At 40.6% G+C, this 11,986-nt stretch overlaps 1 protein-coding gene across 3 annotated transcripts in view; it reads left to right on the top strand.

Annotated features, from left to right (window-relative positions):
• The first annotated feature begins 769 nt into the window (after positions 1–769).
• Positions 770–11,986, top strand: part of rnf216 (ring finger protein 216) — a 32,608-nt gene continuing 21,391 nt past the window's right edge. The window contains exons 1-10 of one of the 3 annotated variants that reach the window (XM_023294761.3): positions 770–884; positions 2,319–2,453; positions 4,918–5,048; positions 5,309–6,646; positions 7,598–7,674; positions 8,154–8,262; positions 10,027–10,188; positions 10,298–10,409; positions 10,650–10,783; positions 11,445–11,495. In XM_023294761.3, coding sequence (XP_023150529.2) covers positions 2,387–2,453; positions 4,918–5,048; positions 5,309–6,646; positions 7,598–7,674; positions 8,154–8,262; positions 10,027–10,188; positions 10,298–10,409; positions 10,650–10,783; positions 11,445–11,495 — 2,181 coding nt within the window. In that variant the 5' untranslated portion in view covers positions 770–884; positions 2,319–2,386. Of the gene's footprint in view, positions 885–909; positions 932–1,089; positions 1,245–2,318; positions 2,454–4,917; positions 5,049–5,308; positions 6,647–7,597; positions 7,675–8,153; positions 8,263–10,026; positions 10,189–10,297; positions 10,410–10,649; positions 10,784–11,444; positions 11,496–11,986 lie in introns of those variants that run through there. The other 2 variants (XM_055005412.1, XM_023294762.3) reach the window with 2 other exon arrangements.

The raw sequence follows: 11,986 nt of genomic DNA, 5'->3' as shown, positions 1-11,986 counted from the left end.
TGGCTGCAAAAGAAAATGAATGAGGTGCCTAAAAAAATGACTACTGGGTCTGCAGTGCTTTGCGGGAAAAAAAAATTAATGATACACTGTGCTATCTAAAGGTGAGTAATGGTCTTATGCTGGCCATCTCCATAAAACATGTCTGGCTCTACCGCTAGCACAGATGCTCGATCAGGTTGGGATGTGGGGAGTTTGGAGGCCTGTCCAACACCCTGGGCTCTGTGTTGTGTTCCTCAAACATTTTCTTAGGAGTTGTGTTGTGCAGCTGGTGTTGGAGATGCTTATTTTCAAGTACCTACGTGACAAAGTAACATCCACATGATTGGCAGGACACAAAGGTTCCCAGCATAACATCACATTGTTATGAGATGTTCAGTGTTATTCATTTATCATTGGTTTGACATTGTGGCTGATCAGTGCATTGGCCTAACATTTGAAATTATAGTTTTTTTTAATAGTCTTTGCTCAGTAATTGACAATACATATTTGAACTAATGGTTAACATTAATTTGAGATCATACTGTTCAGTCACATCATCATTTTTTTATACATAGTGTCGCTTTTTCTGCTAATATTTTTGTTTCATTCTTATGCAGGATAATTTACACATATTATTTTTTTATATTTTACTTTAAATTTTGACTTTAATTTAGAAAAAAATCTGATACAGTCTCTCTTCCTTCTACAATGGGCGAAACTACAACGCCGAGGACAGCCGACATCTCCAGGACTACATTTCCCACAGGCCCTAGCGTGTACGTAACAATACGGCATCCTTGCGCGTGACGTTGCTACTGTTCTTGTTTTGGCAGTTTGTTTCGATATTCACGGATTGTCAGTCCACTAAGGAAGCGGATTATCTTGGTTATCCAAGCCAAGCTGCGGTATTTTACATTTTTACATGCGTGTTTTTATACCAAGATCTTCCACCGTGCGTGTGTTTGGTTTGAAGCAGTGTTATGGACAGAAATCTTAACAGAAGTCAGCTAACTAGTTACCCTGCAAGGCTAGCTAGCCTGCTAATTACCATTAGCTTAGCTGAGAGCAGTGGTTTGTTCTGTGTGTGTGAGAGCGGAAATGATCGATTGCTGTTCTGACATGTTTGTTTATGACTGCACCGTCTTCAACTTTATTCTAGAACATTCTTAAACCTAATGTCGAAGTGATAGATTCAACGCAAGTTCAAGTGGCTAGTACAACAACATTGGCTTGTCGCTGTGTTCGCGCATACTGTTTGGGAAAATGTAAGATCCGCATTGATTTCTTACTGATTTCATCACATCTAGGACGACAAGAGCTGCAAGTCAAGTTAGCAGAGAATGTGACCAAATATTCTTGTGGTGATTGGTGGCTAAAACATCAAATCATCTTTTAGTGTGCTAGCTAATGTTGTTTTTATTTCAATGATTGACATGACCTTTTCCCTGCTGTTGTGCTTGAGATTTCTGCTATCTTACAAGCTTTTCTGTTGCTTACTGTTTTGCCACATGTTAGTTGAGCTAATCGACGGATGTTCCTATCAGTCAGACATTCTCAGCTTGTTATGGACCTCAGGTGGAGTTTAACCCCAGACGTTTTCGATAAATGCGCATGACAAGTGATAAAATGAAACCATTTGTTGAATTTTAGGGGAATACCATCACCATTACGGCATTGTCTTTGCTTGTGGGTGTGCGTGAGTCTGCTTGTATGATTTAAGTTGTATGGTTACACAATAAAACTGAAGGGAGCTTGCTTTGGTTTGGTTGGTAACAAGCAAGTCATAACTGTCACCTCTAGAAACTTTTTAGTTGGTCGGCCAGATGAAGCAAAAGAAACGTTTAGTAGTAGATGATATCTCATATTTTGGTTTCCTAATTTACAGTTAATTTTGCTAATAACATATGCTACTGTTCATAATTTTTTTAAAGGTATTTTTTGGTGACCACTCTTCAGAATACTCTAGAAAAAGAGATGCTGTGCTGCGTTTAGGTCACCTTTGGGCCTGACATCCATTGTTTACTTTTGTTTTCAACCCTGATAATTCTGTTGTCATGTGATGATAATCCATCTGACTGCAGCAGTTGATGGTACAATACAAAGTGTTCTGTTTCTCGACTATTTTGGTTGTTACTTTATTGATAAGAGAGGTTACTGCTGCTAATGTCCTGTAATACAAAAGCTTCATTTGACAGGAAAATATTTATTAATACCCAACTGTGATAGAGGTCAGGATTTAGCTACATAACAAATGATGTTACTGTAATAATTGAACTGCAGCCTACAAACTCTCTCTCTCTCTTTGTGTGTGTGTGTGTGTGTGTGTGTGTGTGGAGTAGATGGTACTGATTGAGCAGTGATTTTTGTGTGTGGGCTGATTCAGGGAGCTGGTAAGTGTAGTTTCACAATGGCCGATGGAGGCAGCGATGACGACGTCATTCACCTGGCAAGCTTCAACGTCCACCGCAGCCAAGGTGAGACGCACCTTCATGTCTACGCTAACACATATAGGAACCTCAAACCACTGGTATCCAGGGTCCCAGACTAACTTTTTACATTCCTGCTTGTAATTTTTTAATTTAGGCACACCCACAAAATTATCCTCACGCCTTCTGGCACCGGCAAGTTATAGCATACCCTTTTTTGTCAGTTCCCATACAGATTGGTAGTTTCTGAGCACGTTATGTAAATGATTGTAAAGATGAATAAGGGTGCAGATAAATGTTTTGTTCTGTTTCATATGGAGGATCTGGGATTTGAAGTTAGTCAAAGTTGGGTTTTCTTAGCAGTTTTGAATCCTCACTGCTTTGATTTGCCGTTGCTTGGTGATAAAACGCTGCAGGGAGGGGAGATGCTTTGCTGGCAATAAATCTGTCACATCATAGGACTGGTTTCTTGGAGAATTTTGCCCATTTACCGTGTCATTATGGAACGTTGATGCTCCAACAGCAAAGGCTCTGTTCCCAGCTGTGCAGTAAATGCAACAGATTATGTTTTATGCATTGTTTCCCATGGGCTGAGAATTTACTTGTGGTGGTGGGTGATATGACGTTACGGATTTCCATGCAGAGGATCATACTTTAGAGGGATAGATTGTAACCCAGGTTGTTTTCTGAAGCTGCAATAAACAGGCGTCCTCTAAACACCTCACATGCAGACTATTGGTAGACACCACAGTTTAGTTGTAGTTTTCTTACCTAAATGCCTCACATGCGTCGGAGAGATCTCTTGGCCCTACTCAGTAACTGCACAGCTAAGAAAGGTGTGCAGCCAACAATTGGTTTGATTAAAGAAATGAGGCATTCCAGTGTTTAGGGCCTGTGGTACAGTGAGTGATTTCATCTGCTAGGACAGGCTGCTCAGAGACACACAGATTAAACTAGAAATGTTTTCTTGCACTTGACAGATTTTTAATCGCATGTGTGAGCCCTGTTAGTAGAGGCTATGGCTGTCTCTCACATACACAGGATGTATGTATGCTCACTTTATACCCTGATAGCACTAATTGTAGCGCCACATTACACAGTATGGTCCCATGGTGTCATAAAGTACAGTAACGATTAAATCTATTTTGATGACGATCTTTTACATAAACAATTATGAATGAAGCATTATAGTTCCACAGAGACACCCTGGACCCACAAATCCTATTCTCCAAATGTAAGAGAACATGCTTATTTGGAAGAGACCGCAGTACGTTATCATTTTTAACTTTATGAAGAAGTGCAAAAATCACAATCCAACTAAATTAAAAATTTTGACTCGTATTGCATATATTTTATTATTTTTATTATTTTTGCATATTGTTCAGCCCTGTATAAAGTATTTTTTTTTACTTATTCATACAAATATATTGTCATATTAGTGTAATGTTCCTTGGATGCCATATTTCTCCAGCCTAGTGTAAAAGAATATCCATCATTTAAATATTAATCAATGAGAAGCAGCACTTTAAAGTTCAAACTTTAATGCTTTCCTTACTCAGACTTTCAATAGACCCATCAGTACCTTTACATCTCAGGAAAGCTATAATACATAAAAACAATCCAACCTTGTATCTGAAAAGAAAATCTGGTCATATACCTTACGCTGCAGAGTCTTTTAGTTAAAGTTGTATATGTGAAAGATCCGTTTCAGTCTTAATATTAGTTTGTGTTTACCAAGAGACACAAACAGTGGCACTGTCTAGTGTTTGACCTGTTACCTACATGCATCTACACACTAAAAGTATGCCGTACCTTTTGATGGAAAATCACCAGATTTAGTTTTTATGTGGTTTTCCATATGTCGACAAATCCTCCAGAAAACTAAAACAAAGAATAAGTCAACACAAAAGCTGTGCATTTCAGTAAAGTTCGTAATGTCATCTCATCACTATGTTTCTGAGGGACTGAACATGTCACCTTACCAGCAAGAGGCAGGCACCATGACAAAACACTAAGAAAGAAATTATTTTTTGTAATATAAACTTATGATTGCCCTTGTTTTTGATTTATGATTGTGTTTCTATATGGCATTGAAATTGTCATTTGGTGGAATGTCTTCGGCATTTCATACCTTCCTGGAGTACGTGGAGCATGTTCATTGGTGATGGAGCCAGTGTCACTCATTATGCACAATCTTCCTTTGTACCAAACTATTTGCCTGATGAAGCACTAGCTCCAAAAAGTCGCACTAATAAATGTATCTTTACAAGTCAAACAATGTACAGGTGTCTTGTTAAATCCACTAGATTATTTTCAACATATTTGATATTTGTTGATACATTTAATTCTGGACAACCTAAGAATTTCTGTATAAAACTTCAGGAATGGCTAACATCATGACCTGTTTTTGTTGCTTTCATGTGCTTTGTTATATATTCAATATTTCTCACGCTTCTTTTTTTTCTTTCCTCATTCCCTGTAAATGCTAATATGAACTTACGGGTGTCTGCAGGCTCGTGCGCCCGTCAGAGGGAGCTCATCACCATTTCAGATGACTCGGATGAGGAGCCTGTGACTCTGGTACCTGGCAGTCCTGTTTTAGTCCCAGATGATGCAGATGATGACGATGTCAGCATACTGGAGGTGACTGATAAACGATGCACATAAATCTTTACTATACATATCACTGAGGCTTGTGTTTGAATCTTCCCTCTTGCTTCATACACAAAAGGCAGTGTTTTAGAGAACAAAACATGTTTTTGTTAAGCAGTTGGCATGTTATACTGTTTTCAGAAACCGCTGCCATAAATCTGAGCTGAAGAGTTAACATCAAATTATATCAGAAGCAGCATAATGTATGAATTTGTTTGTGATGTTCTTCTTCTCTGTGTGTTTTCTTACAGTCACTAACTCCTGCACGCAGACATGTGATTCGTCCAGCAGCGAAATGGAGCGGGGCCTCGTCCAACCTAATTCAAGTTGTAGGTGAAAGTAGCCTACCTTCTGGGATTGCCTCAGGGGACCATAGCTCTGCCCCCTCTACCTCCAGAGATGCCAAGGCCACCAAGGTCGACCAGCCAGCCATACAAACACAGACAGTGCAGTCTAACACATCTGGACCTACACTGCCACAACCTGGCCCTTCGTCACACGTACTCTCTCAGCCAAGACTGAGCACAAACTCTCAGCAACAGGAAGGTACATCAGCACATACAAATGTGGAGCTTCATGCAGTTTCTTCTGTCCACACCCCATCTACCTCCACGAATTCTAAGGCTAATGCGGCCTCATCCAGACCACCTGTGCAAGTACCCCTCCAACCTCAACCCAGCACATCCGGACTCACACAGCCACAAGCTGGCTCTTCAGCACACCTAAAAGTTGAGCGCCAGGCCAGTACATCTGCCAGTGCCACACCTTTAACTTATGTTGCTGCAGTGACTGTGTCAAGTTCATCTAAGACTCAAGAAAAGGCTAGTACAAGTAGCCTTACACAAGACAATCCTCAGGCCAGTACTTCATCTGCACATCCCCAGTCTCACACACGGACGCAGCCTCAGCCTGGTACATCTACACAGCTCCAGACCATAACCCTGCAGCCCAGCCTCATCCAGAAGAGGCAGGTGAACCTAGTTGTTCTTCCACAGCAGCCTAGCATCCAAGCCTCTGCTCTAATAACCCAGCCAAAACTACAGTTTATGCCCCAGAGTCTGCCGCAGCACATGTCACTTCATCAAACGCAGGGCAATCTCATTCAGATCGAACCCCAACCCCTGGCCCAGACCCCTGCCCAGCCTGCAGTCCAGCCCACTCAAGCCCTTCAGGTTATACCAGTGATCCCCCCTGCAGTTCTAATAGCTGCAGCCCCAGAGAGACTAGGTACTCCAGAGGCAGGTCATCGGATCATCCTGGGGAGCCAGCCGCCTGGAGGCGCTATTCCCAATCCTCCACCACAGGCCGGTGCCTCCAATGCCATTCCACCACGCTGGAGCCTCAACATCAGGGTCCCTAATGTGCACATTAACCCACCCGCTCCCACTGTGTCAGTCCCCTACATCGCAGGGGAGGCTCGTCTCATTCTGGCACCAAACCCAGAAAGGGTCAATCCAGCCCCTGCTCTGGTCGCGGTCCCACCTGCACCAGAGGACATTCCCCGAATAGAGGATGCAAGGCCTGGACCCTCTGTGGCACAAGAGAGACCAGAGCAGCAGCCTCATGTCAGAACCCTTATCACTGGTGTTGTAAGTATCGCATCTCCTTGAACTGTCAGTGTCTGTTTCCTGTCTGTTGTCAAGTGAAAGGAGTTTAATTGTGTGGCAGCTGTGTCTCTCATGTTATCCTTTCACCTTAGCTGTGGCATTTGATTTCTCTCAAACCCATGAACATGGAAACCAGGCACATGATACAAGCTTACAGAACAGTAACGCTGGTGAAAAACCCTCCTTGTGAGAGAAAATTTCTGCTTTGTGTACAAAAATGTCATCCGACGAGCACAGCAATGTGACAACTGCTTCATGAGACCTACACGTTTACAACTGCTCAACGCTTGCTCACTTGTGTACTTGAATTTTGAGAACAGTGGCCAAAGTTTTTGGCCCATCTCCGACCCTCTGACAGTGGTGGAAGAAGTACTCATATCTTAAGTAAACCTAACGTTACCATAGCGTTGAAATACTCTGTTAGCAGTAAAAGGCCCAAGTTTAAATTTTTATTTAATTAAAAATACAAAAATATTAGCATCAATATACGCTATATAAAAAATGCTGATAAAATATGCTAAATACCAAAGCAGAAAATACTTAGAATTCAGAATAAACTGATTTTAATATTTATTGTGGGATAAATTGTTCATTTTCTCTTGGCATTGGTATCAGTAAAGTTTAATCTTTATTGAGTATCGAGGTGTCACGGACTTTCCAACAATAATAGGCCACATTATAATTTAATTGTAGGGTAAATAAGTACATTATGTGTCTTTGAATTGTAGCTTTGTAAGAGTATAAATTAGCAAAAAAATAATATACTCAACTAAAGTATGAGTACCCCCAAAATGGACATATGTACAGTACTTAAGTAAATGTATTTAGTTACTTTACACCACTACCCTCTGACTGATGTGTTTGAATAGGATGCTTGCGGATACTGTACCTGAGACTAATTAAATTGCAACTTCTTCTATATCCCCCTCACAGCTGGATCTACTCCCAGATGTCCAGGAAGCCTATGTAGCAGAGCTGATCCAAAAGAATAATGTGAAAGACTTGAATGTGTAAGAAGCATCTACATTTTTTTCCTCCTTGGTTTCAAAGAGGATTTTAATAAATGAATAAGGGAATCATGCTGTCTAGACTGTGTCCTGTGTAACTATCTATAGAAGTGTGCTCTATTTAAATATGTCATGCATGTTTGATACTTCACTGCACCATTCTGTAGCCTCTAGTTTGAGCTGCACTCTGTACTGCTCGCAGAACCATAAAGTATAATCTGGTTTGATTTCTGCTGCAGTTTTAAGAGTATAATGCCATTTTTACCCTTTTATTAACTGTATGATTAATCACATTGTGTTTTTTCAGTCTGGAACAGAAGTTATACTTTAGTTGTGTTCTTTGTAGTTACGTGTGATTGTAAAGCTGAGTATCTTATTGTACAGTTATTTCCTCTGAAGATAATTACTTGTCTTGAATAATTTTTTCTGTAGATGCATATTCTCTTGTTAGTATACAAACCTGTAACTTCCCATGTTTTCAGTATCTGTAACCTGCTGTTAGAAGATCCAGAATATCCACGGAGGGAGATGGCAGCAGCTGCAGCAGCTCCCTCCAGCATCCTACTGGAGTCTGGAGACACCCAGATGGAGGTGAATGTTCGTTTGTTTGTGTCTGTTAGACCCACACATGTATAAAACGTGGTATTGTGTTATGGTAAATGGTCTGTATTTATATAGCGCTTTACTATACCCGAAACGATACCCAAAGCGCTTTACATTATACATCACATTCACCCATTCACACACTGATGGTGGAAGCTGCCATGCAAGGCGCTAACCACGACCCATCAGGAGCATTTAGGGGTTCAGTGTCTTATATCGTGTTATATCGTATGTTTGCAGTTAACTTGAATGTAGCAGGGTGAGTCGGTGTTTTACCACACGAAAACAGTAAACAGGTATGTAAGGTGTGGATAAAAATTATTGTTGGATAAATAGTTTCTGATTACATCTGTACACCAGTCAAGCTTAGCAGACATTTTTCTGATAATGGAGTTCTGATTGTCACCTGATTATGGCTTTGTACTGTTGTCTAACTGAGTAATTTGATCACTGAAATTCCTCGAGACAAATTCTCTGACTCAAGGCTTTGTTTAATCCACTACATACTAGACCCCAGTAGACTAACTGGCGGACCACTGCCTGGGTCAAGACCCAGACACTGTCCGATTTTAAATTTGATGAGACGCTTCTGTTTTAACCGGCACAGCTTTCCTAATGTTTATGGCATTGGTTTAGCAGATCAGAGGCTGAACTAGGAAGGCAGTTTGACGTTGTCAGGTTTTCTTTGTGTGAGTCGGCTCAATAAAAACAAAAACTTCAGTCAGAGTTAACAGCTATGAAGTTGGTTTTCAACTTTCTTTGTTAACTCAGACTTTTTGCTTCAAACTCATGCACACAAACAGAAGCGGTTAACACGTCATTTAACTCGTTTTCCACACAAAAAGAATCAATAGCGAACAGGTTGTTTTAATGGAGAACAATGAAGAACATAATTTATGACAGTAAAAAGCACTGCGACTGGAAATTGTGGAAGACAAGAATGGTGCTTGTGAACTGTTAAACGCGATCAATGCAGCTGATTATTTCTAACAGATAGCTGCACAATAAAGCTATCAAACTTTATATATTTAAACATGATACTGTATTGAAGTGCATGTAGGTCTGACACTGTCTTATTATGAAGGAAATCACTTAAATTTGTGGCCAAATCAAAGTGAAACTAATGTTACAGATTAAATGTTTTCTGTATCCTTGTCTTTTATCTGCTGTGTGTAGACACAGTCTGCACTTCATTCCAGTTCAGGTGGAAAGTCCCAGAATTGTCACAAGACTGCTGAGTTACTAACTACTCTCAGCTGCACCAAAGAATGCAAGATTGTAATTTTTTGTTTTATTTTTTAACAACAACATGTAACAGAATCGAGTTCGCTAAAATGTGTTTTTTGACAGGTTTTTTTCAGATGAAACATATAGAATAAAATGATTTTCATGAAGTATCACAATTTTTAGTTTCTATTTAGTTAATTTTCCCAATGGAACTGGAAGTCCGCCATGATTAGTTCAAGAACTGTAGGAAAGTTGAAAATCAAGTTTTTCCAATTCTGGATCTGATAAATGGTGTAATTTTGGGTGATTGCTTGTGAAGATAACTTGCCATTCAAACAATGTGGTTGTTGTTAGGGTTCAGACAGTTAAACCAAAAGTTCATGCTGTTTGGTTTAAAATCTGTATTCTATGCATTTGATTGTTTTATAACTTAAAACCAATTAAACAAGGGAAAGGAAACCGAGATTTAAGTGTACAAGTTCTTGCTAACTTCTGACATTATTGCTTGTGTTACTGGTTTTCCAGGTGACTGAGGACTTGTTTGATTATGCCAAGCTGGCCACCGTGGGACCCGAAGTTGTGATGCAGGCTGCCGACTTGCTCATGGCAGACTTCAGGATGCTCAGCTGTCAGGATATCAAATGGGCCCTTAATGCCCTGAAGGGACACTATGCAATCACACGCAAGGTACCCGTAGTCCCACAATATACAATGCATGTTAGGAATGCAGTTTCAATGCTCTCCATTCTCTATTTAACTGCCTCTTTGATTCCCCCACTCGCTCTCTTACTTCCAGGCCTTATGTGAAGCTCTGAAGAAGTGGCAAGAATCAGGCGACCCATCAGGAAAGAGAAGACGGAGCAGGACCTCATCGGAGCGCTGCTACATCGATTTCCATTTTGAGCATGGTGAGCAAACTTTGTCACTTTCCACGTGTGCACACTGCTGCAGGTCACACTACATCCCATAACCTCTGCACCAGCACATGCATTCTGTAGGTGAACATTAGTCTGTCGCATTAAATGTAGACTTTGCGTGTAACTCTGCCATTAGCTGCACATTTCACTTTCCCCTCCCCTTCCACTGTTTGTGTTTTCTAAATACCCTTCAGTCCCTCTCCCTCACTGGGTTCCTTCTTTGTCCACCAGGTTCACTGAAGTTTGACAAAAGGATGTTTTTCTTGGAGAACGACCGTCGTTACTGCAGGACATACAGCAATCTGGAAGCCTCTCTGCAGAAGGAGCTGTCGTTTTATCAGCAGAAGGCTAAGGAATGGGCAGAGGTATACACACGAACAAACACACAGTCTGTTGACCTGTAACTAAACTCATAATGTCTACTGACTGCTACTGTTACACCATAACGTCATGTTGGTCGGGCTTGAAATCCAGGAGCAGACAGCTCCCGAGCTGATGCATTTGTCCAATCAGAGGCAGGCAGGATAGTTGGAGAAGAAGGTCGGCAGGAGTTGAACACCGGCTACTGGCCTCAAGTACACGCCCACCAAGCGGGCGATTTTCAGATGCAGCGTGTTTACATGTGGGAAAAACACATCTAGTGGACACATAGCATTAGCCTTCATGTTTTAGTGACTGCTTGCATCCTGCTGTGCTTCATGTTTTACTGTGGATTTTTGACACAAAGGTTTAGCTATTCATAGTCCAAACGCTGAATTCTGAAAATCACACCATTGTGAATGGCTGACCAATGAGGCACTGAAATAGCTAGAGGTCATTTACTGCACTCTGTATCTCTGGTCCAGCAGTGGAACTTTACACCTACTTTAGGAGAGTCACACCAGTGAGACACACTGTAGTCGTGGGGGGTTCCTGTTTTAGCATTTATTGTTTGCTGAGGTAGAGAAGTGCCTATTGTTTACCACTGACCCTGTATATTTATCAACCAGTCTCCCCCTGTTTACCAACTTCTTTCTCTGTCCCCAGCATGAGGACTTCCTTCTGGCTCTGCAAGTCAATGAGGATGAATATAAGAAGGTAGGAAGCACAGATGCTTTAGCCAGTATAATAACCCCTTCGTAATAGTTCATATTTGTATTTATTATATGGAACAACATAGCCTTGTATTAGCTAATTTGACTAAACCTTATCTGGTTGTTTTTTCGAGTAATGGTTTCTCTTTGGAATTTCCAGAAAATGTGTAATAATATTAAAAAAAAAGTTACATGATTCATCTAACTCAAAACATGAGCTTTTTCTTGTTGACTACATGAAAGGTCACCATTGGTTTTACAGAAGACTGCATTCAGATGGTGTTGTTGTGATTATTCAGCATCGTATTTATTAGTCAGTGACAATATATACTGTATAATAAGATAGCTACATGGTTTATGATGGTTACACTAAGAACAGCATAGAGATCCAGATTTCTCATGAATTTTAAACATCAGAATTTTTTTGTGACATTTTTTAATCCCTTAAAACTGCTAGGAAATGCTCTAGACTGATTGCCTTTTAGGTTTATTTTA

Source organism: Amphiprion ocellaris, chromosome 19 (genome assembly GCF_022539595.1).
Source record: "Amphiprion ocellaris isolate individual 3 ecotype Okinawa chromosome 19, ASM2253959v1, whole genome shotgun sequence".
NCBI lineage: Eukaryota > Metazoa > Chordata > Actinopteri > Pomacentridae > Amphiprion > Amphiprion ocellaris.
Note: the sequence above shows the minus strand (reverse complement) of the source record. Positions and strands in the feature narration are given on the sequence as shown.